Source organism: Ornithorhynchus anatinus, chromosome 4 (assembly GCF_004115215.2).
Source record: "Ornithorhynchus anatinus isolate Pmale09 chromosome 4, mOrnAna1.pri.v4, whole genome shotgun sequence".
Lineage (NCBI taxonomy): Eukaryota > Metazoa > Chordata > Mammalia > Monotremata > Ornithorhynchidae > Ornithorhynchus > Ornithorhynchus anatinus.
Window position 1 is genome coordinate 33,841,748 of NC_041731.1, and position 26,135 is coordinate 33,867,882.

The 26,135-nt window shown below is 41.3% G+C and overlaps 1 protein-coding gene across 18 annotated transcripts in view; it reads right to left on the reverse strand.

The window, feature by feature from the left end:
* Positions 1-26,135, reverse strand: part of FNBP1 (formin binding protein 1) — a 155,541-nt gene that overhangs the window by 36,034 nt on the left and 93,372 nt on the right. For all 18 annotated transcript variants that reach the window (XM_029063498.2, XM_029063496.1, XM_029063497.2 and 15 more), the window contains exons 7-8: positions 9,005-9,133; positions 7,866-8,012 (exon numbers count right to left, since the gene is read on the reverse strand). In XM_029063498.2, the coding sequence (XP_028919331.1) occupies positions 7,866-8,012; positions 9,005-9,133 (276 nt within the window). The remainder of the gene's footprint in view (positions 1-7,865; positions 8,013-9,004; positions 9,134-26,135) is intronic.

A 26,135-nucleotide genomic window follows, 5' to 3' on the forward strand; every position in this document is an offset into this window, starting at 1 on the left:
TGTTATAATAATAATAATAATAATGTTGGTATTTGTTAAGCGCTTACTATGTACAGAGCACTGTTCTAAGCGCTGGGGTAGATACAGGGTACTCGGGTTGTCCCACGTGAGGCTAACAGTTAATCCCCATTTTACAGATGAGGTAACTGAGGCACAGAGAAGCAAAGTGACTTGTCCAAAGTCACAGCTGACAAGTAGCAGATCTGGGATTCAAACCCATGACCTCTGACTTCCAAGCCCGGGCTCTTTCCACTAAGCCACGTTGCTTCTCTAGTACTCTCCCAAGTGCTTACTGCAGTGCATAGTAAGCACTCAATAAATACGACTGACTGACTGACAGAGCAAAGATCACTTCTGAATTTCAATAATTGCAATGCCCAACTTTCATTCATTCATTCAATAGTATTTATTGAGCGCTTACTATGTGCAGAGCACTGTACTAAGCGCTTGGGATGAACAAGTCGGCAACAGATAGAGACCGCTGCTCTGGGCTGAGTTCTAGTCTAGTCACACTCTAGACTGTGAGTCTTTGTGGGCAGGAATGTGTTATATGGTACGCTCCCAAGTGCTTAGTACAGTGCTTTGCACACAATAAACATTCAATAAATACGACAATGAATGGTCAACGTGGCCTACTGGATAGAGCACAGGCCCGGGAGTCAAAAGAACCTGGGTTCTAATCCTGGCTCCGCCACTTGTCCACTTCGCCACTTTAGGTAAGTCACAACTTCTCTGTCCCTCGGTGACCTCATCTGCAAAATGGGGACTAAGACTGCGAGCCCCACGTGGGACAACCTGATAACGCTGTATCTAACCCAGCGCTGAGAACAGTCCTTGGCACATAGTAAGCACTTAACAAATACTATCATCATTATTATTATCAGCGGCGAAGATTTCTGACCGAAGAACGACCTCTGGCATCCGGCAGAGATGGCAGGCTTAACGGGAATCCAGAAAGAGAGCTAAGGTGGGCAATAAGAATGACAGAAGCTATCGAGGCAACTGGCTTGCCGGTCACGGTAAGAAGGTACGGTATTGACCCCGGGGGAAGCAGCACGGCATAGTGGATAGAGCCTGGGCCTGGGAGTCAGAAGTTCATGGGTTCTAATCCCGGCTCTGCCACTTTTCTGCTAGGTGACTACGGGCAAGTCACTTCACTTCTCTGTATCTCAGTTCCCTCGTGTGTAAAATGGGGAATAAGACTGTGAACCCCACATGGGACAGGGCTGTGTCCAACCTGATTTGCTTGTATCCACCCCAGCTCTTAGTACAGTGCTGGGGATATAGTAAACTCTTAAATACCACAATTACCAGCACTTTAAATACAGTACCTGGCACACACAGTAAGCAACAAATACCACAATATTATTATCATTATTATTATGCTGTGGTCACGTGTCGTAAATGGGTCCTGAACACACGAACTCATACAAAAAGCATTTTGCACGCACTTTGCATTCTGCTACACCCCCTACCACCACCCGACTCGCTCGTTGCACTCTTCAAACTACTAGCAGTAAATCGATTCCTTCATGCTGAAGTCTCTGGACCAAGGTTCGTACATTGTTCTTGATGGGAGACTCCGTCACTTGGAACTATTTCAAGTCTTGAATTCCTAACCAGGTCATCTCTGCAAATCAATTATTAAGTGGCCCAAAAGTGTTCTAGTAAAAACTTTGTATTTAACTTTTAATGAACCCACATATACCTTCTGAGACCCAGTGCTGCATGACTAGCTCTTTATTGGTTCCAGAAACATGTTTCCTAAATGGGAAGTTGCAAAAATTGATTTAAAAAAACACCAAATATTTTAATGACCTTATTCAAAAATTCTAGTTTTAATATTTTATCCTTATTGGAATACATGCTTGTAGAAAGTATTTCTACACATATATGGGTAAACAATCTAGAGCGAAGGAAAAATCTCATCTTGTTACAGCTATGTGAAAACTAATGTATTTCTACACATTTTTTAGTTTATCAAACAGCACTTTCCAAATTTTATGAGCCACAGTGCAATTCTGTAAGCCAACTCCACATGGGGAAATATATATCCATAGACTGGAATACTATGCTGTAATGTTAATTCAGAAGAGTTGTAATCTTAAATCAATTCTAAAGCAACCATCCTATCCCTTTTTTTAATTATTGGTATTTGTTAGGTGCTTACTATGTGTCAGGCTTTGTACTAGGCATGGGAACAAGATACAAGCTAATCAGGTTGGACACCGTCCATGTCCTACATGGGGCTCAAAGATGAGATAACTGAGGCACAGAGAAATTAAGTGACTTGCCCAAGGTCACACAGGAGACAAGTGGCAGATCCAGGATTAGAACCCAGGTCCCTTCTGGTTCCAAGGCCCGCGCTCTATCTGCTAAGCAACACTGCTTCTCCTACTGATGACTGATGAATTGCAAAGGAAGAGTGAGAAAAGGAAATGAAGAGAGGTGTGGAGAAATAAAAGTCCAAAGGCAAAGAGATCAGACTAATAATCCAGGCATATGGGAAGAAATCGAGGGTGGCAGGAGAGAGGAAGATGAAGAAAAATTCAGGACAAGAAAAGAAAAACTGGCAGAGAAAGGAGAAGATCTAGAACTAGAAAACCAAAGTAGAGCTCTGACATTTCTGCTACTTATTATTATGGGAAATAGGGCATCGAGTTAGCTGGGGAAAAGCATTTACTTGGAATTATGCAATATTCTGCATAAGCAAATACTGGCCTAACACAATTTTACTCTATAAAGAACAATTACTTCAGTCCCAGTAATCTGCTTTTGAGACACTATAAGCAAATGTGAGAAAGAGAGGCCCAGAGAAAGGAGGGAAACCAGGTTTGCTTTAGATGCGGCATTATGTCCTATGCTATTAGTAATATCTGCAAATTTTTATTTGTGGAAAAAGTTCAGATTTTTCCTTTTTTTCTAAAGAGCAAATATAGCAGAAAACAAAAAAATATGGAAATAAATTAGGCATGGATGTTGAAAAGTAGGTTGTGTATTATTTTGAGAAGGGCATTCTTTTCTGGGTCCTTATTTTCCCATGAAAAAAATAATGGTAATTGTAGTGATAATGGTACTTAAATGCTTACTATATGCCAAGCACTACGCGCTTAAGTAGTTCAAGATAAACAGGTCCTTCATGGGGCTAATAACCTCAATAGGAGGCAGAACAGGTATTGATACCCGGTTTTATTTTTTGTAAATGAGGGAACTGAGGCACAGAGAAGTGACTTGCCCAAGGTCACACAGCATTCAGAGATAGAGTCAGGATTAGAACCCAGGTGCTTTGACTACGAGGCACATGCTCTTTCCAGTATGCCACAATGCTTCTCGTGTACACTCTTTATCTATACCCAGTTTTTTTCCTCCCTTCATAAGAAAATAAAGTTGAAGAACAGTTGACTGTGAACTTGGGGACAGTGTTATTAAGATGTCTTAGTATTAGTTCCAGAGTCTGGACCTGGGGGCCTGTAAACAACTGATGACGGCAGAGGAAAAGCAGTGCTTTAAAAAAAAACCCAAAAAAACCTCCCTCCTCTCTACTTATCTTTTCCTAGCCTGTGTGTTCCCTTTCCTGCTTTTTCTCTCATTTCCCATTAACTGAGGCATGAAAGCTCTGGAGTGCAGCTCTTCAAAAGTCTCCAAGCTCGGCTAAAATCCATTTTGTGTGGACTAAGAAAGGGCACGCATCTTTCAGGGGTTCAAAGATATTTAGACATATGCTCAGGATAATGTTAGCTCATATTAGATAATGTGTTTATGCAGCATTGGCTTACTGCATAAAAGAACCAATATTTATGGCACTGTTGGATATGGAAGTTAATTTCATAACTGTGTATTACAGCTTAATAGCTCTTATCAGAATACACCTATCAAAGCATAACAAAAAGTTGAACAGGTTTTTTAAGAAAAAAATTGCAGTCTGTACTTTGTATGCAACAATATAACTAGGTACTTCAGGAGAAAAAAATGGATTCAAAACACATTTATAAAAAACCTTCCATCTAACTTGGAGTCGAGATTCTTGGTGACCTAGGTCCTTCTTACTGTTTCACTCTATAGAAGTACCATTTTTTGGAAATGAGTTTGGAAAGGAACTGAAAGAAAACACTCAACCAGTCCATAGTTAACTTGAGCAAACGGCTCTAAAAGAAAATGAATTTATGAGACGGAGACTATGATGAATGGAATGTTGAGATTACTTAGTTTGGTTAGAACTCGAGTGAATAGTTTTACTTAAGAGAAAGCAGGAGCTTCCTTTTCCCGCAAGTGCAGGTTTAGGAAATGGCTTGGACCATTCATCCTGCAAATCTATTTACATTATCAGCAGTTTTCAAGTTGCTCCAGGTCTGCCCGGCCTGACCTGCACAGAATCATTTCTGACTCTTATTTCAGGACAGATAAAAGCAGGAATGGACTAACAACCGACTGGAGAAGAAGAAGACTGGCAAAATAGTTTTCAATTTCACGGCTCTCAGAGTACATAATAATGATTACTATGTTTATCGTTATATTGTACTCTCTCAAGCGCTTGGTACAGTGCTTTGCACACAGTAAGTGTTCAATAAATATGACTAAATGAACGATAATAATAATGACTGTGCCATTTATTCAGCACTAATTATCGGCCAAGAACTGTACTAACTTCTGGGGAAGCTACAAGATAATTGAGTTGGGGCTCATAGACAAGTAGAATGGAGACTGTAAGCTCCTCCTCCAGTCTAAGTTTGTGTGGGCAGGGAACGTGCCTGCCAACTCTGTTGTTCTGTACTCTCCCAAGCGCTTAGTAGAGTGCTCTGCACATAGTAGCTTTCAATAAATACCACTAATGATAACGATGACTCCCCATTTTACAGATGACGAAACTGAAGGAAAGACAAGCGAAGGGACTTGTCCAAGGTCACCTAACAGGGAAGTGTTGAAGCCAGGATTAGAACCCAGGGCCTCTGACTCCCAGAACTGTGCTCTTTCCATTAGGCTATGCTGCTTGCTTCTCAAAAAAATCAGGAATTTCAAAAGGATGAAGACACTCTTTGACCTTCTTGTACGCCCCTAGGAGGCACGACTATAGACCTCTGGAAAATTGCAATGTTGCAGTTGGATTTGCTTTCCAGAACTAGACAAACTGGCAGCTGCTGATTTGTTGGGGATAGTGGGCCCCACTCTGTGTTTACAAATTAGTATATTTATTTTACAGGAAAAAATGGTCTTGAAGATACACAGATGGTATCTGTGAAGATACACAGAAGCTACCAGGGGAGGCAGAGATTTGAATGCTAATGTGAAACATTAATATTAAATACAGGGTGCTTATTGTAACAACTCACTCCATAAAGTTCACTTCATGGTCTTCGGTTTGGCATCAATTTCTCCTCATGGATCATTTTACACCTAAGAAAAGCAGTGTGGCTTACTGGAAAAGGCATGGACCCGAAAGTCCGAGGATCTGTTTTCTAATATTGGCTCTGCCGCCTGCCAGCTGTTTTACCTTGGGCAAATCACTTAACTTCTCTGTGCCTCAGATCTCTCTTCTGCAAAATGGGAATTCAGAAACTTGTTCTCCCTCCTACTTAGACTGTGAGCCCCAGGTGGGACCTGTTTATCTGGTATGTTCTCCAGTGTTAACTACAGTGCTGGGCACATAGTAAGCACTTTACAAAAATCACCATGGCCAGTGGATAAAGCAGAGGCCTGGGAGTCAGAAGGTCTTAATCCCGGCTCAGTCAGTTATCTGCTGTGTGACCTTAGGCAAGTCACTTCACTTCACTGTGCTTCAGTTACCTTATCTATAAATGGGGATTAAGACTATGAGCCCCATTTGGGGCAGGGACTGGGTCCAACCTGATTAGCTTAGAACAGTGCCTGGCACATAGTAAGCGCTTAACAGATACTATTAAAAAATATTATGTCCTTTTTTAAAAGATGGTATTTGTTAAGTGCTTACTATGTGTCTCACACTGTTCTAAGCACTGAGGTGCATACAAGTAAATTAAGCTGGACACAGCTTCTGTTAAGCTTAGAGCTCTAAGTAGGAGGGAGAAAAGGAGAACTGAGACATGGAGAAGTTAAATGACTGGTCCGAGGTCACCCAGAAAGCATTTGGCAGAGCCGGGACTAGAACCCAGGTCCTCTGACTACCAGACCCGTGATCTTGCGACTAGGCCATGCTGCTTCTTTTGACCGTTTTTCATAATGCCACAAATAACAACACAGGAAAGTCATATAGTAAAACCTCTCTGCCTGAAAGTCATTTGAAGGCAAATAAAGAAGGCAGAAAAGATTGATGGCATATAAACACTACTGACCACCAAGTCATGAGTGTCTCTGAATGATTAACTGGACTGTCTGGCTGAGCAGAAAGTGATGCTCAGCCCTAGCACCCCTTCATTGATGTGGCCTGATCCAGGAGACCTTCCCAGACCAAGCCCTCATTTCCTCTTCTCCCACTCCCTTCTGCTTCGTCCTTGCACTAGCACCTTTATCCAACCCCCACCCCACCCCTAGCCCCATTACATTTATGCATATATCTGTAATTTAATTTACTTATATTAAGGTCTGTTTTCCCCTCTAGACTGTAAACTCCTTGTGGACAGAGAACGTGTCTACCACTTATTTTACATTGTACTCTCCCAGGTGCTTAGTCCAGTGCTCTATACACAACAAGTGCTCAATAAATGAGATTGATTTATCCCTCTGTACCATTCTGGCTGTCTTTGCCCTTTACAGGATGCTTAAATGGAATAATAATAATTGCCATTTTAGTGCTTACTGTGTACGAAGCACTGAACTAATTACTGGGGTACATTTGAGTTAATCAGCTCAGACAGTCTCTGCCCCACGTGGGGCTCACAATCTAAGTAAGAGGAAGAACAGGTACTGGATTCCATTTTACAGATGAGCACACTGAGGCATAGAGAAGCTGAGTGACTTGTCCAAGGTCACCAAGCAGGTAACTGGAGGAGTAGGGATTAAAACCCAGGTCCTCTGATTCCCAGGCTCCTATTCTTTCCACTAGGTCACTCTACTTCCTGCTGCCTTTCCTCTTTGGGAATTGGCCTCTCCACATTGTGAGGAAATATTTACTTGCCCTTGTCAATTTGTAACAGTCAGGCAAAAGGGGTCTTTAATTTCTGTGAGTTTCCCCACTTCTCTCTTAAGTCTAGCCCTCCTCTAGTTATACTACTGCATAGGAACATTGTGCCTAGGAAAATGGAACGCTCTTTTAACCCCAGTGCTTCCACCAAGCCATTCCCGTCATCCACGGAGGACCTCCTAGCATTTTAATTCCTAGCAATATGGATCAGCAGGGTAGAGATCCTGCTGCTTATTGCAAACACTATTTACAAGGTTATCAGAACCCAATAATTAGCACAACAACAAAAAATAACTGGGTTTTAATAAATTACTCATAGACATAAGTCCTTATTATTTGAATTAATCCCTAAAAACACAACTAGAAGCCACTAAGTAATTCAGGTAAAGAAATATGGACCATTTAATGAAGGCACACTTTGACATGGGATGATGAGGATGATAATTATAATAAATAATAATAATACTTGTGCTATTTAAGTGCTTACGATGTGCAGAGCACTTTGTCAAGCACTGAGGTAGATAAAAGATAATCAGACCAGGCAGAGTCCAAGTCTAACCAAGGGGCTCACAGCCCTTATCACAGGCCTGTGCCCTACTAGACCATGCTGCTTCTCCAAAAGAATGTGATATTTGAACTAAAAATAGAAGAAACTGATTCTTATGCACACTAAACACGTACTAAATCCCTCATAAGACAATATTTGTTTATAAGGGTATATATATTGTTTTGCAACCAAAAAATAAATGTCAGTAATGTAATAAGTACTTACATTTTTCTTATCAATTGACTCGGCTGCATTTACTATTCCATCCAGACATTTCCCAATGATAGGTATCACCTGGCGGTCCACCTCTGCATACGTTTTCATTGACTCTCCTATTCTCACTATCCTCCTCTCCTCCATCTCTTGGATTTTCTGAAAGATTGCATTTTGAGTTTGATTAGAATTTGGATTATTTTAGTATTTTAAGGAAGCATTTTCTCCACTGGGGTTAGTCATACTGCTTGTAACTTTTACAGAAGGAAAAACAAAAGGCCACCACAGATAAGCCCGTAGAAACAGAAAGTACATGTTTTACAAAGGTGTTATTAGCTATTCAATGTGTTGTCTAAACATAATTTCCATACCCCTGAAGAGGCGTCTCTCATATTCTCTCTAGATTTAAGGAAGACCCCAAACATCAAACTTCAGGCATCAAACTAAAGGCTTTTCTTGGATTCTTCCCCCCCCCCCCCCCCCGCCCCCCCCGCTTTCCCTGACCTGGATCAGGGAGCTCTGAAAGCTAAATGGAGGGTTTGTGGCAATTAACTGAGTAGGGATAAGTGATTGAGTCCTACTCCACCCGATGAAACACAGCCTATATGATTAGAGGGTCTCATTTAGGGTGGTGGCATTTTTTGTAAGCATACTAAGAAACAGAGTTTGGCTATTTCTGTTGTACCGTATTTGAACACAAGAAACTTCCAAAAAGGGACCAAGTTTGCAGATAAGACTGCTAATTTCCAGGAACATCCCTGCCCAACTTCCAGCAACAAAAAGTTAAACAATTAAAGGAAGGGGCTGGCTGATAAAGCTTTGCTGAAGTCTCATCTTCCAGTTACGGTCACAGACAGCAAGCACCCTAAAAGCTGCAAATCATTGCTAGCAGTTACAAACAGAAATGTTGCTGTAACCCCTAAAATACAGTATTACTAGCCATACAAAAGGGAATATTTACACCCTCAAAGACCAAAAATGGAAACAAGTAAATGGCCAGTCAGTGTCAGGCCTGGGGATTCTGTAAAGTTCTAAAGGAGCATTTAAATGTTGGATATAAAAAAATAAACAGGACAATAGAGCTAAATCATCCTAATCCAAGCCCTCAGATGGATAAGAAACTCTTGAGAGCAAATAGAAAAATCTCTTACCTGAAAGATGTTTGGTATCTGAGTCCGATAATGCTCTTGCTGTTCATGATTAAACTTCTGAAGGGTCAATGAGTAGTCTCCTTTGCTTTCCTCTGCCATTTGATGCCTTAATTGAGCTTGCTGTCGTGCCTTTAAAAAAAAACACCAAAAAGCAAAACTCCATCATTACAAGTATGGACGATACGAAGCAGTGATAATAATGGTATTTATTAATCTTTATTAATCGCTTACTTTGTGAAGAGCGCACGCTAGGTGCTGGGGAAAAAATATCCAACTGAAAATTAGACACAGACCCTGGTCTTTGAAGGGGCTCACAAACTAAGAAAGAAGTTTAAGCTTCATTCATGCATCTAGTTCAGCCTGTTTTAAAGAGTCCAACCTGTTCACTATTTGTTCTGTTGGAGTCTTGTACAAATGGCCACCTCCCTGCTCTAGGTGCTTGACATGTCCTAGCTCGAATACTCTATCCGCCTCAATCGATGCAATTGCACTGAGAGCCTGCCGTGTGCAGAGCACTGACCTAAGTACCTGGAAGTATACAAAAGATTTAGATTTTGCATTACTTTCCCACATTTGCCTTTGCAAGCTCATAGTGAACTTCTGTTTCTAACAATTTTCAGACTTGAGCGTTCCTTTTCCTTTTTTGTAATTTATTTTCTGTCTCCCGGATAGACTGTAAGATCACTGTGGGCAATTGTCATATGTCCTACTTCTATTGTGCTCTCCCATGTGCCCAATAGAGTAGGCACACAGTACTACTACTACTACTAATAATGGCAACATTTCTTAAGTGCTTAATATGTGGGGTAGATACAAGCTAATTAGGTCCCACATGGGGCTCACAGTATAAGAGGGCCAACAGGAATTAAATCCCTGTTTTAGAGAATCAGGCACAGAGAAGTTAAGTGAGTAGCCCAAGGTCACAGAGCAGACAAATGGCAGGGTCGACATTAGACCCTAGGTCCTCTGACTCCCAGGCCCGTGCTCTTTCCACTAGGCCATTATTTTTGATTGAAAGATCATCTCTGTACTCATCTACTATAATTGACTGAAACTCCATGGGGCAACTGTCTAGAACTTTGAAAAACCTGAAAATAAAATGAACAGATTCGACATACTTCTTAATGGCACAAACATTAGCAGGCTTCTTTTCAAACTGGATATGAACGGGGGCCACAGTAATACGACTTTCGTTACATTGCAGCACAATAGCACTAGAAAAAGTTGGTTGTCTTACAGTCCCGCTAGACCATAAGCTTGTGGTAGGCAGAGAACATGTCTATCAACTCTGTCGTTCTCTATGCTCCCAAGTGCTTAGAATGGTGCTCTGCACACAGTAAGTGCTCAATAAATACCGATGACTGAGTTTCTCACCTCAATGTCTTGGGGCCCTGCATGATCAAAAGTTTCCGGGGGCTCTTTACACCTTCCTCGCCGGGCCTCCACCCTGACTGGACTTTGAGAACTAAACTGTGAACCTCCCTGCTGGTCAGGAGCAGGGAAGAGAAGTTTTGCTTTATCCATTTGGCCCCAGACCTGCTTTCATTAGATTTTCTCCATGTGGAAACAAGACCCAAACCAAACCAAAAAAAAAAATGTTTTTTTCTTCTCACATACAGTCATGTTCATTGTGTCCTTCTACAGCCAACATTTCCCTGGTTTAATCCTACCTTTTGAGCTACTTTTCTATGGTTTTTTTGTTTTCCCTCTCCATGCCTACTTGCACTTAATTACAAGCCAGTCCAAAAGAATAATGGTTGTCAATCACATCGACAGTCCCTGGATTTTCTAGTACTCTCATTGCAGGAATGTTCCCACCCTCAACGCAGCTGTCAAAAATAGCATGGTGACTTGGAGTAGCGTCATACATCTGCTGCAATTTGTGTGTATATCATCCTAGATAGCTCATTTGAGACACCTCTGAGTAAGGCGAAAGGCAATTATAATTCCTATTTTTAGATGAGGAAAGTATGGCTCAGGCATTAAGACACTTGCCAAAGGGAGCAGTGTCTGCCAGTAAAACACTTATTTACCACCATCGTTGATTTCCTCTAAGAACTCTTTTTTAGTTCCTTTTACCTTCCATCTGCAAAACTGTGGTTGCCCTACTTGTTGTGTCCCGCTGATATCATCTATGAGCAATTTTTACATTTCATCTGCTCTTTGGGCTTCTGCCTGAAACCCTGCACACTTCGCCAAAGACTAATTCTCACATCTTTGGCCCATTTTACTCAAAACATTCTGGCAAAAGCCCCCCAGTACTATTTGCAACTGATTTCTAACTTCCTTCTGTACACCTGTAGTAATACTATAGAAACTTCCCAAACCCATTTCTCCATTTATAGAAATTTTTTTTTTCTCAGGGCTTTCAGACATCTGTTTCTCTGCCAGTATCAATTTGTCCTTGTCTACCATCTGTTTATTTTAGCTCTCACCTTCGCTTTCTGCGCTGACCTGTTAGCTCCCTTCCAGCCCATATGTTTGGCTTCCTCTTCTGGCTTCAGCTACCATTTTTTTTAAAAAAAAAAACTAAAACCTCTCCCTCACATATCTATACTTTCCAACACACACACTGTGATGCCTTCTGTTTAGATGCTGCTTATCCCATCTCCGTTTGCTCCAAGGGGTCCCCCTTCAGTATCAGTTTTGAAGGCACCTTGTCTAACTGCAAAGTTGAAAATATTTCTGAGCGCCTTCCGGGGAAGTATTGACCTTAATCCTTCAGCACAACATAGCTCTAAATTAGCCTAGAAAAAATAAATTCTTCTTTTTCTGTTTTTAAATACAAAATGATGCTTCTTTTTAATGTTACAGGTCTTAATTCATTTCTGAGAATTCTGTAGACTATTTTCCTTTATTTCTTGGACCTGGATATTTTGAATAACAGAGGCAAACCTGATCACCGTGCACTACCCAAGCACAAAGTACTTTCCTAACAATAAATCTAGGCAAACCAAATAATGAAACACGCTACTTGCTTTGGCTGGAAAAACTGCCAGGTTTCATAACTTTCCCTTGGATATAAACTGCTCTAAATACTCATCCTTTCATTCATTCAATCATCTTTATTGAGCACTTATTGTGTGCAAAGCACTATACTATGAGCTTGGGAAAGTACAATATAAGAATATTTTAATATTTACAGTATTTCAAGACCCAACTATCCCCTAATGCCTTTCTCCCCCCACCCCACCCCAGTTTGGCTGTTTGCTTTTTAATCTCCATTAGGCTATATGAGTTTCATCATATGCTTATAGTATTTTCATACAGTAATTCAGAATCTCAATGAGAAATTATAACTCTGAAATGCACTTAGAGCAGAGTAGGGAGTAAAGCATAAACCATGTCAATATCCCTAGTGGGTGCTAGATAAATATCTTTACTATTAGAAAAGTTTGGTAGGTGGAAGAAAAAACAAAATGTCTCTTTGAGGAAACAGCCCTGTAAGAATATGGGCACCTGACTCTCTATTGCAGTTTCCTAGTTGGAAACCTAGGAAATCTACCTTCCTAAAAACTGTAGGATCTAAATTTTTGAACATTATTCAATTTGAAGCTGAAATATTCTCGTAAATATAATAAAACACACAAAAATACTACGCTTCATATAGTAAGCTGGATAAGGTTTTTAGGAGAACAGAATTGCTGGTGTTCTCCCTGCCTGGGATCCAGTGGATGTAGATCAATATCCACTTGTGAATCCCATTCAAAACTAGCCAAGCAGTGTGGCCTGATGGAAAGGGCAGGGGCCTGGGAGTCAGAAGGAACTGGGTTCTAATCCCAGCTCTGCCGCTTGTCTGCTGTGTGACTTTGGGCAAATCACTTCACTTCCCTGTGCCTCAATTACCTCTTCTGCAAAATGGGGATTAAGACTCTGAGCCCCACGTGGGACATGGACTACATCCAACTGGATTAGTTTGTATCTACGCCAGTGTTTAGGGTACAGTGCCAAGCACTAGTAAGCACTTAACAAATCCCATAAATAAAAAAAACCTGCCATCTCAGTACAACAGTCCTTTGTGGGAGAGACATGTGAAAGCATTGTTTTGGTTATCACAATCACAGATGCAAAGAAAACATCTCCAAATCCCCAGGTGACTCACCGCAAAAATGACTCTGATAAGATCTTATAGAATTTTAAAAGACTAATGGATCACTAGAGTTTACTACAGTTCTTTTGGGGTTGAGTGAAAGCTACTCTGCTACTATTCCTGCTTCTTGACTTTTTATGTACATCAAGCAGTCTGAAAACTATTTTCTCCTTCCTTAGATGTGCAGCCTGCAATAATAAAAACAATGTCTCGTTCCTTCATTTCGACTTCACAGATCCTCCCGGTGATCCCATTCTGCGATTCAAATACACTCTCATCTTTCATGACACCTTTGGAGACCAATGGATTGTACGGGATGATTATTTATAAAATTAGTGAGATCCGCAGGCCTTTCGATCAGAATCCAAACTTATCTCGACTGGCTACCGGACTCTGAAGCTGCAACAGCCGTTAGATATCTTAGGTACTTTTGGCGATGGTGCTGGATAGTGAAAGACTACCGGGGGAATCTAGTGATCAAGGGATGGAGTTGCCCAGTGAGCAAAAGAGCCTTGTGTTGTACTCTTCCAAATGCTCAGTACAGTGCTCCGCACAAGGTAAGCGTTCATTAAATACGATGGAGTTAATCAGGGCATGGAGTGCAACAAATAAGTGGGTGGAAGTGCTTCTTGGGGACTGGGAATAATAATAATAATGGTATTTGTAAAGCGCTTACTACGTGCCAAGCACTGTTCTAAGCGCTGGGGGGATGCACGGTAATCAGGTTATCCCTCGTGGGGCTCACAGTCTTAAGCCCCATTTTACAGATGAGAGAACTGAGGCACAGAGAAGATAAGGGACTTGACCAAAGTCACACAGCTGACAACTGGCGGAGCCGATATTAGATCCCATGACCTCTGACTCCCAAGCCCCTGCTCTTTTCACTGAGCCATGCTGCTTCTCTGCTCTCTCCATTGCATTGTGCTCTCTCCGGCTTCAAAGTCTTAGTGAGGGCCCATCTCCTCCAAGAGGTCTTCCCTGACTAGGCCCTCCTTTCCTCCTCTCCCACTCCCTTCTGCGTCACCCTGACTTGCTCCTCATTCTTTCATCCCCCTTCCCAGCCCCACAGCACTTATGTACATGTCTGTAATTTTTTTTTTTTTTACATTAATGTCCATCTCCCCCTCCAGACTGTAAACTTGTTGTAGGCAGGGAATGTGTCTGTTTATTGTTGTATTGCATTCTCCAAAGCACTTAACTCAGTGTTTTGCACACAGTAAGCAGTCAATATATACTACTGACTGACTGCTCTGCACATAGTAAGTGCTCAATAAATATCATTGATTGAGTGCAGCCCATAGTTCTAAGCCCATAGGTTCTCTACAGGGCCCACTTACAACCAAAGTGGCCAGAGCACTTTACTGTTATAGTGTGCTCTTCCAAGCACTTAGTACAGTCCTCTGCATACAGTAAGCGCTCAGTAAATACAACTGAATGAATGAATGAATGAATGGATACTGACGTTGCACTAGAATGTCTTAACCCACAGGCAGCCACTACCAGAGCAGTCTTCATCTCCCATGTTAGCTGTTTGGTGGAAAGCCTTAGGTGGCCTTTGGTCATGGAAAGGGCAGGGGCCTGGGAGTCAGAAGGACCTGGGTTCTAATCCTGTCTTTGCCAATTACTTGCTGTGTGACCTTGGACAAGTCACTTAGCTACTCTGTGCCTCCGTTTCCTCATCTGGAAATCTGTACCAGCTGAATGACACTGGGCAAGTCACTTCACTTCTCCATGCTCAGTTACCTCATCTGTAAAATGGGGATGATGACTGTGAGCCCTATGCGGGACGGGGACAAATAGTGACATTGTTATTACAGTACCACCCGAGCACTTCCTATGCGGCAAAGCTCTGGTCGAAACACTGGGATATGACTAATTGGATCACACACGGTCCTAGTTCTATCATCTGGGGCTCATAATTTTGTGGGGAGAGCGGGCATCTTATCCCATTTTATAGAGGATGCCACCAAGGCTTAGAGCGGTTAAGTGACAAGCCCAAGTTTGCAAAACAGATCAATGCCAGAGTTAGGATAAGAAACAGGGCATTCTAATTCTCCAGCCTCTCTGTACATAGGTTTTCTTTTGTGTGGGGGTGGGGGGGTGGGGACGAGATTGGGTTTTTTCTTTTTTAATTCATAAGGACTAAAGGATTTGGTAATTTGGGGAGTTGGGGTTTTTATATTCTTAGCTGTATAGAAAGAAATTTGGGAAATACAAGATAGGTTGGCGGAATAGAGGAAGGGGACCCGTACAGAGCTAGAAGAAGCTTCAGGGTGAAGCAGGTGGACAGAAGAAGGGGAGAAATAGAACAAGGAGGGCCAGCATGAAGACAACAGCCAAAATGTAGGCTCTCTAAGCACCCGAGGAACCCAGCCCTCAGCCAGAGATGATGAAGAGAAATCTGGAGTTCTGGTGTATTTGCAAATAAAATGCACAATCTAAATTCTCAGATTATCCATACACAGGAGTAGGCAAATCCACCTAAAAGGGGAAATTCTTCTGGTACAGTCGTGGATGAGGGGCTCTTAGGTCATTTTTGGAACCCTAGATGTAGTTCTGGTCAGTGTATAGCTGGGATGGGAGCATGCCCTGGAAAAAGCAGAGATGATGGCAGTAAAGTCACTTGGGCAAGACTTTTAACTTCTCTGTGCCTCAGTTCCCTCATTTGTAAAATGGAGATTAAGACTTTGAGCCCTGAATGGGACATGGACTGTGCCCAACCTCACTGTCTTGGATCTACCCCAGCGCTTAGCACCTTGTCAGGTACATGGTAAGCACTTAAACAACACCATTAAAAAAAAAAAAAGACACACATTTCAATTTGAAATGTTTTTTGAAATGCTTTTCCATTTCAGTCTGATTACTGCACAAGCTAACATTAGGTAATCCCGACATCCAACCATTGCAGCGGATGGTAGAATGTGGAAATCTGCCTTTCACTTGTTCCTTACTCTCACAATACCTGGCTCCCATGTTCAGGGCCAGAACATAGCCAAAGCTGTACTTCAACGAGCTAGAGAGGTGACACTAACTGTACCCGAGAAGCAGCAAGGCTTAGTGGCTAAAGCATGGGCCTGGGAGTCAGAAGGTCATGGGTTCTAATCCCAGATCTGCCACATGTCTGCTGTGTGACCCTGGGCAAGTCACTTCACTTCTCAACGTCTCAGTTATCTGTAAAATGGGGACTGAGACTGTGAGCCCCATGTGGGAGAGGGACCATGTCCTAAATGATTTGCTTCTCTCCATTGATATGCTTGTACCTATCCCAGCGCTTAGTACATAGTAAGAGCTTAACAAATAACACAAAATAAAAAATACAATAAAATAAATAATAAAAATACTTCTATTGTAACTGCAAATGCTCCCCCTTATACTCAAGTGTGCTAGATAAGGATGGAAAGGGTATCATAGCTTCCACAGCCACTCGGAGAACAAGGGAGGAGATAAACAAAGTCTGCAGGAACTAAATGGGAACTGGAAGCACTCTCAGAAACTGGTTAGGGGAGTAATACCCACTGTTTCCTATATTCTGATATTTTTGGCGATTATGCTCTAGGTTGTGTTTCACGTATTCATGATTTCCATCTTTTTGCATGGTATTTGTTAAGCATTTATTAGGTCTGAAGCATTGTACTACAGGTGGGGATAGGTACAGATTTCCAGATGAGGAAACTGAGGCACAGAGTAGCTAAGTGACTTGTCCAAGGTCACACAGCAAGTAATTGGCAAAGGCAGGATTAGAACCCAGGTCCTCCCACTCCCAGGCTAGTGCTCTTTCCACTTGGCTATTCTGTTTCTTTGATCTTTCCTTCTAGTTCAACAGTGCTCTACCTAATTTTCACTAATTCATCTTAAATTCCTAACAAGAATTTGGTGCTTGAGGTGAGAGATGGGGCAGTAGGATGGGGAAACTTATGGGGCCCAACTGAGTGTTTGTAGATAACGCCAGATGGGCTTTTTGGCCAACTTCCCAAAAGAATCTTATGTTTCCATTACATGCTGTTCCCTTGGAAGAACTTGAGATAAAACTACAGGCATGAGGATATTTCCTCAATCCTAATCTTCCCAAAAATAGTCAGAGACACCAGAGACATTAGTTTTTAGCTGATTAAAAAAACAAACTTTCACATTAGCCATTTATCAAAGTGGAAAAAAGTTGTTAGAATGATTTTATAGTCATCAAGTGAAGCTAGCCCTTCTAGTAGTATCCAGTTACAATTTAGTATTATCAGCAAATGGATATTTCATTTCCTGTTGCACAGAAGGCTCTATAAGATAGTCATGCGAGTAGTCTGTAAAACTGTTAGCTGTCAATTTGCAATGAAATGGCATCAATTTTGAAAAGCTCCATCTTCCACAGATATAAATGTTTTGGAGATGGCACCTTGGCTCCTCCATTCTCAGAGAACATTTGGCTTGATTTTCACTTATTAAGTGGCCAATTTTGAAATAAAGAAGCTCCAGGGAGAGAAAGAGAGAGAGACATTAAGGAACTGAAATGCAAATGCAGTACATTTGCAAAGTTCCACTCCTGTTAATTAGGAGTGGAATTGCTCTGACCATGCAGCTTCATGGCTTCACTCACCTAATCCACTGAAAATATCCCAAAGACAATGCTAATGGAAAACTCTTACTTGAGGTCTAAGTCACAAAGAAGTAGCATGGCCCCATGACAAGAGCATGGGCCTCAGAGTCTGCTGTGTGACTGTGGGCACGTCACTTAACTTCTCTGTGCCTCAGTTACTTCAGCTGTAAAATGGGGATTCAAGACTGAAAACCCTATGTGGGACAGGGACTGGCCCCAACCTGATTAGCTTGTCTCTATCCCGGGACTAGGTACGGCGACTGGAACATAGTAAGCGTTTAACAAATGCCAGTAAAAAAGTTGCCGTGACAATTGAGAAGTTGTGTCTACCTTCTTTGATTTAATAATAACAATAATAATAATAATGTTGGTATTTGTTAAGCGCTTACTATGTGCAGTGCACTGTTCTAAGCGCTGGGGTAGATACAGGGTAATCAGGTTGTCCCACGTGAGGCTCACAGTTAATCCCCATTTTACAGATGAGGTAACAGGCACAGAGAAGTGAAGTGACTTGCCCACAGTCACACAGCTGACAAGTGGCAGAGCCGGGATTCGAACCCATGATCTCTGACTCCCAAGCCCAGGCTCTTTCCACTGAGCCACGCTGCTTCTCACTGAGCCATGCTGCTTTACTACGATGGGAAAGGGAACAAAAACATCACTGAATAAAATGAAAAATAAAAGGAAGATTCAGAACTGTCAAGGTAGTCAAGGTATTTTGCAGGGTTAAAATAGTTTATTACATTGAGTAGCAGCAATTTATCAATTCTTGAAAGAAAAACATGAGTAATATGAAAATAATTCTCAAATAGACATTTATCCCACGGATCCAATTCTATTTGTAATCTTCAAAGGAGGTGATATTCTCAAGATGACTTTTTTTAAAATAGCTGCTTGTTCTGAGGCAAATTTACTTAAAATATGATCTGTTCAAACTTATCAAGCACATTGCTGTTTAACATTTTTGAGACGATGGCATCCCAAATAATGATCTAACCAAGGTATAATAAGGTTTTTTTTCTTTCAAATATATGAGCAAAGGACTCAATGGTAGAAGAGCTTTATTTGGGGGGGCTATGAGGAAATTAAAGTGTTATCTGTAATTTCCAGTTTTTGGGCTGTAATTTTACCAATGAGCTCTATTAGCAATTTATTATTTAGCTTTCCCCAGTGGAATTCATTTGAAAAAGTGAGTACAAAACTTTTCTGAGTACAAAACTTTTCTGCACACAGTTTACAGTAATTACTTTAAGACTCAAATTCCTTCAAAATAGGAATAGTAGCTTGAGTCCTCTATCAAGTATAAAAGATATACTAATACAGGTCTAATTATCCCTAATTGTGAAGGAGGGCAAAGTGAATAATTATAATAATGATGATGATGATGATGATGATGATATTTAAGTGCTTACAATCTGTTAGGGCAGACACAAGATAATCAGGTCAGATACAGCCCCTGTTTCACGTGGGGCTCACAGATCTAAATAAGAGGAAGAACAGGTACTGAATCTCCATTTTATAGATGAAAAAACTGAAGCCCAGAGAAGTTAAATGACTTGTCCAAGGTCATACAAAAGGCAAGTAGCAGAGTGGGCATTAGAATTCACAACCTCTAACTTCCAGGCCCATCCTCTTTCCACTAGCTTACAAGTAAAGCACTGTTGCAAGGATGCTTCAGGTACTTAGCATTATTACATTCGAGTTTCCATTACCTCTGCCCCAACCGATCCTACTAATTTTTTCTTCAACAATCAACAAAATGCTCATCTCTCCCAGAACATAAGTTACAAAATAGAAACTGCCTTCTGATATTCAGCCCAGGCACAAGGAGAAGTGAAAAAAAGCCACAGAGATATGACTTTACAGGATGTGGATAAACAATAGCATAAAGTGTCCTTCCCGGGGGTGGGTGCTTTGGTTTTAAAGTTGAATCAAAGCTTAACAAAATTATGTCCGTAAAAGTCTAAATTCATGGTCAAAAGATTTAGTCCAGCTTTAGATTTCTAAAGAGCAAAGATGTGTTGCAAACTCATTTGATTTTTCTCTCCAACTATAAATGAAAAGCCCTATTTCTGATTCAAAGATTGTAACTTAGACACGAAAAAATAATTTCCTGCTTTCTGGCTAACCGCTTCCTCTTTAAAACGTGGCTAGCTTAAAATTCCACTCTAAGTGCCTCTTTACAGAATTAGCAAAACAGTTATGTCATAAAAATATGAAAAAGTGTGATGAGTACGAAGCTGTCTAAAAAAGTCAACTTAATGAAGTGTTCGCAAACATAAAAAACTAATACAACGATCCCAAACATGAACTAGAGCTGAAATATTTATGTGCAAAGAGGGAGCTTCCTCAAAAGGGGAGAAAACATAACTACTCAACAGGCTTTAGTTACAGCAGCAGCACACTCATTTCCCTTCCAGGCACCATCAACTGCTGGGGAGTCAAACAAATGGGGCGAACACTTTAGATTCAATTACCTTTGTAAGAATTGAAAAACTACAATCATACTGTCTATAAGGGAAACAGAATGGACTAAAAGATGAAGTACGGGCCTGGAAGCCGTCAGACCTAAGTTCTGATTCCGGTCCTGTCGTTTGCCTGCTCTGTGACCTTGGGCAATTACTTAACTTCCCTGTGCCTCGGTTTCCTCAACTGCAAAATGAGGATTTGGGAACTGTTCTCCCTCCTACTTGACTGTGAGCCCCATGTGGGATAGGAACTGCAACTAGCTGGATAAACTTCTATCTATCCCAGTGCTTAGAACTGTGCTTGACACATGGTAAGCACTTAACGAATACCATAAAAAAAAATTCACCATCTGACTACAGTGCTTAACACTATGAACAGTGCTCTCTGCAAACAGCAAGAGCTCAATAAATGCCAATGACTGATTATGCATATCTCTGTTTGAGTCTTCCCCTAAATATCACTGGGTGAAGAGCCTGATACGATAATCTATTACAAAATCCAGTGGTAGGACCCCGGATGGAGGGAGAGACGACGTGTGTCTGGAAGGTCCTCAGCAGAGGAGCAGTGTGACCTAGTGGGTAGAGGAAGGGCCTGGGAGTCAGAAGGAGCTGGCTCTAATCCCAGCTCTGCCATTTGTCTCCTGCATGGCCTTGGGCAAATCACTTCACTTCTCTGTAACCCAGTTAGCTCATCTGTAAAATACGGATTAAGACTGTGCGGCCCATGTGGGCCATAGGCCGTGTCCAACCTGATTAGCTTGTCTCTATCCCAGAGCTTAGTACAGTTCCTAGAACATAGTAAGCACTTAAATACCATTAAAACAAAAGCCATCCACTGAAGGTTTATTTTCAGCAGCTCTGATTCCTGGCAGTATCCTAGTGAACTACCTTCTTAATGAGCAGATGAGACTTACACCTTCCTCCAATCAATGAATGAGTCTATGTTTATTTCCTCACGTTTGATTGAAAGTTCTTTAAGGGAGGTGCTCATGTCTTTATCTCCATTGTAATGTTCCAGAGAAGGTGCTCAAACACCTTCTTGATTAAGGGGTGGTACGTTGTAGGACAAAAAAAATCTACCTATGGCCCCATTTGCCAAATGGGACTCTATGCAAATCACTGAGTGTTTGGAGATGGTGGCAAGTTAAATCAATATTTTAAAAGTGACAGGGATGGTGAAACAAATATTTTAATTTTTGCATCTATGAAACTTGAACCCCAATTAGAAGCAGCGTGGCTTAGTGGAAAGAGCCCGGGCTTGGGAGTCAGAGGTTGTGGTTTCTAATTCCGGCTCCACCACTTATCAGATGTGTGACTTTGGGCAAGTCACTTAACTTCGCTGTGCCTCAGTTACCTCATCTGTAAAATGGGGATTAAGACTGTGAGCCCTACATGGGACAACCTCATTACCTTGTGTCTACGACAGCACTTATAATAGTGTTTGGCACATAGTAAGACCTTAATAAATACAAGTATTATTATTAATTAGAAAAACCATTTCCTTAACTAAAAATAAATTCAGTCTGTATACTGGAGGGACTTTGCCAAATTCCAGAAATGAGAACACCTCTCATAATCCCATCGGAACCCTGGGGGAGGTCAATTTACAGAATCACCCTAGATGCGAATGAAGTCAAATTGTCTGTTTCCTGACAAACAAGTTGTGAGACGGAAATCCTGAAAGCAAAAGAATCGCCAAGAGGCAAGTGAAACCAGAGCTGCGGAACGAAAAGAAGGGAAGAGATTGATACTGTAATTTCAAAAATGTAACAAGTTATTAACAATTTCTCCAGCTCTCTGCAACCCCCAACTGCAATCCTTACTAAACAATATCCTATTTTGCGCTTCGAAGTTATGTAACAGCAAGAGAAAGTCACAAGGCAAGGGTGAAGAAGAGAAAGGGTATTATTCACAGCCCGATTTGATGAATCCGTTTAGTAGATGCATTTAGAAAACACTGTTCTCTCTGTTCGGCAATATTATTTCACATTCCATTCATTTTGATAACCTTTTTCCTCCAACTGCCATGCTAGCGAACACTATGCTAGACCAAATAGGTACTGCTTTTTTTCCTAGACTACCCTGCACAGCTCTGCAATCCACAAAACAAGAATTAGCAGAAAAGCTTGGTTTCAAATTCAGAGGGGAATTGAAAATATGTAACTTACAGTAGGCGAGTTTACCAACAGGATAGTAATTATTATGTAGCAATGAGAGAAAGAATTGCAGTGACACAGGACCTGATCTTGACAGGTTTCCTAAGGAACTATTTTTATACGCTTTATAGTAATCCATATTGAAGTGGAATTGCATCTAAGAACTGAGCGGAGTCTACAACCATATTCACTTGCATAATTCCAGGTCAAACCTTCAAAGAAGTTTCGTGTTGTCAGATGGCAACGTCAGAGCCAAAGCAGTATGATTTAAAATCCTTTCAAAGAGTCCTGACTGAAAGGCTGAATTGGAGGGAAAGAAAAGTGTTCTTTGGCCATGAGCATTTGGGGAGAAATGTGGCTTCTCTGCCAATAGTGCCAATCGTCCTGTGGGAGGGGCAGAGCTTTCCTTAAAGGACACGAGGAAGACGGGTCTCACTTTATCTGGGGTGCTGGCTTGGGCTCTGGATCTTGCTACTGCTCCCCCAGAACCCAGCCAGAAGCAGAGTTCCACAGGGTGAGGTATTTCTCTCTGCTCGAGCACTTCCTGAGGTAATAAGAAAGCTAAAGTTAGCTAATTTGGGGTTGTTTTACGCTAAAGCCCATTCCACTCATTACCTCCAAACAAAGCCTTAGGGTGCCCAGGCAACCAAACTCATGGTGAGTGCCTTTGGATAATCAGCCAATCAAGCTATGCATTCCTATTTTTAAACCTCAGTGGTTTCAAATATCCTGTAAACTTTCATCTTTGTATTATCTGTTGATATTCTTTCCAATATATAAGATTAAATCTTGATTTTGCCTGATGTTCTCTTTGGGAATCTGGGTTGGCCATGATTTCTAAGACTGTCGTGGAACTATCACTAATAATCATTATTCTAATAATAATAATGGTATTGCCAGGGACTGTACTAAGCGATGGGGTGGATACAAGCAAATCGAGTTCGACACAGTCCCTTTCCCTGTAGGGTTCACAGTCTCAATCCCCATTTTACAGATGAGGTAACTGAGGCCCAGACAAGTGAAGTGACTTGGCCAAGGTCCCACAGCAAACAAGTGACGGAGACAGCATTAGAAGCTATGACCTTCTGACTCCCAGGCCTGTGCTCTATCCACTACATCACGCTGCTTCTCTGCCCACCAAGATCAGGGCAGGAATTCCTAATCCGATATTTGCTATGGATTGCTTCGAATATGGAATGGTCGATTTTAGTTCTAGCCTGGTATTATATAAACGGGCCCCAATCTCAATCTCATAAAACAATAGCTCCCTTAATTCATCCCTCAGCCCGACGGCACTTATGCATATATCCGGGATTTATGTATTTCTATTAATGTCCGTCTCTCTCTCCCTACACTGTAAGCCCGTGTGGGCAGGGATCATGTCTAATAACTATGTTACATAGTGAACTCTCTCCTAAGAGCTTAGTACAGTGCTCTGCACACAGTGAGTGCTCAATATACAAATACAATTAATATGCATCCGTACCCACTTTGCGTCTAGAAGACTGAACTCCAGAAGTGCATGACCAAATTTTCGCCCAAATTTGGTCAGTGAGAAACAATGTTTAGACTGTATACATATTTTTGTGGGTATATAAGTAGTTGCCAAACTCTTAGTCACCCAAGAGGGGGAGATCATTTTTTTCTGAAGGTTAACTGTCAAATGAGAATTCAACAGTTAATTGACTTAAACACGTTATTATGAATCACAGAGTGACCTTCTCTGTAATGTAGGACCCAGCCACCCACTAACTTGCATGATCAAAAACAAAAACACACAAATTATTTTTAGTAATCTAAAACCAGAAATGCTCTATATCTGCATTTTTCAGACTAGAGAACAGTGTCAGGAATACCTATTGAGAATACAAATGATTTAGAAAAGCCTCTTCTCTTTTTATTCCTCTGTCTCCTCAATATATTTTCTCAAATTATTGTAACTTTTTAGTTGATATATTTTAAAAATATGTTGAATACTTCTTAGTGCAAAAATCTCAATCTTGCCAGTCAAGGACTATTAAAATTTCTATTAAAACCTCTCAATTCAGGATGTACTCTCCCAAAAGCTGAGTACAGTGCTTTGCACGTAGTAAGCGCCCAATAAATACGACTGAATGAATAAATATACAAGCCATCTGCCTCTTTCTAACTCCAACAAATTCACACTGAAGTCTAGCCTGGGTAGCTTTTGGGCATTAAATGTTTAAATGGTATATTTACAGACAGGTAGGAATATTTTTACATCGTGTGTGAATAACTTGACCCTGTTAATGAAAAACTAGAGACATTAAATAACCCCATTAACAAAAATAGATTGTGAACTGTTAATGAAAAACTAGAGACATTAAATAACCCTATTAACCAAAATACAATCTGAACCTTATTTAATCATTTTAGAGCAGCTGTGCTTATGTCTGAAGGTACTGCCGCACTAAGCAATAACCTAATTCTTCACTTACAATAAATAAGGGTACAAATACAGGTCCAATTAATCAGACCTCATCCGTGTGGGAAGGATATAGGGGAGCAAATCAGCCGGAATGAAAAAATTTACAAATCACTTCTAAAAGGCTCAGCGATTGCTCTGTGTATACTGATATTCAACCCCAAATTTCCAATTAGAGACACGGAGCTGAAGGCCGTGACAAAATTCTACTACCCAGGCAGGACATTTATTAATAATGCAGTGATAGGAAAGAAAATAGGAAAGAGAATCAAGAATCCCAGCATATCCTTTGGGAGGCTGTCGAATAGTGTGGCGGCACCAGGCTATTAAGCTCCAGATCAAACTAAAGGTCTACATAGCTTTAGTGTTGTCCAACCCTATGGCTATAAGACCTGGACCAAATAGGCTCCACATTTGAATCTTTAAGCAGTCCCACAAGCTTCACTTGCGGGCCATATTCCATATTGAATGACAAGATAATCAGTGGCATTTACTCAGTGCTTATTGGGTGCAGAGCACTGTAGTAAGCGCTTCGGAGAGTACAAGATGCTTCCCTTCCCAACTCTGCTATATTGTACTGTCCCAAGTGCTCAGTAGAGTGCTGTGCACACGGTGAACGTTCAATAAATCCCACTCACTGATTGACTGCTCACAATGAGCAGAGTCTTGAAGGGGTGACAGACGTTAATATAAATGATTTAGAACACATAACGTATGGATACATATATCAGTGATCGAGATCACGAACAATGAAGTTCTGGAACGTAACCGGTTTCTAGAATAAGAGTGATTTTGGGTGAGATTCGGGAGAAGACCTAGTGACCACAGGAAACCCTAAGAGCTGCTCTGTGGAGAGCTGAAACTGGAAACTCAAGCAAGGAAGCATTTTAAGGACAGGATAAAACAAGGCCTGCTAGAGAAGCAGCATGGCGGAGTGGATAGAGCACAGACCTGGGAGTCAGATGGTCATGGGGTCTAATCCCAGATCCGCCACTTGTCTGCTGTGTGACCTTCGGCAAGCCACTTCACTTCTCTGGGCCTCAGTTACCTCATCTGTAAACATCTGAGACAGTGAGCCCCATGTGGGATAGGGACTGTGACCAGCTTGAATTCACCCCAGCGCTTAGTACCATGCCTGGCACATAGTAAGCGCTTCACAAATATCATCATCATCCTTACATACCACTAGTGTAGATGACTTAAAATCCACAGCGCTAAAATCTTTTCACCCCGCGGCGGGGGGAAAACGTTTCGTAAAATACAATTGGTTCTCCAAATGGTTCACTAATCGTATCTGGTCATATACCAAGCAAATCAGTCTCCCACAGGGCTATGCAGAAGTGGGGGAGAAAGTCTTTCTATTTTCCATGCAATGGACATGCAATT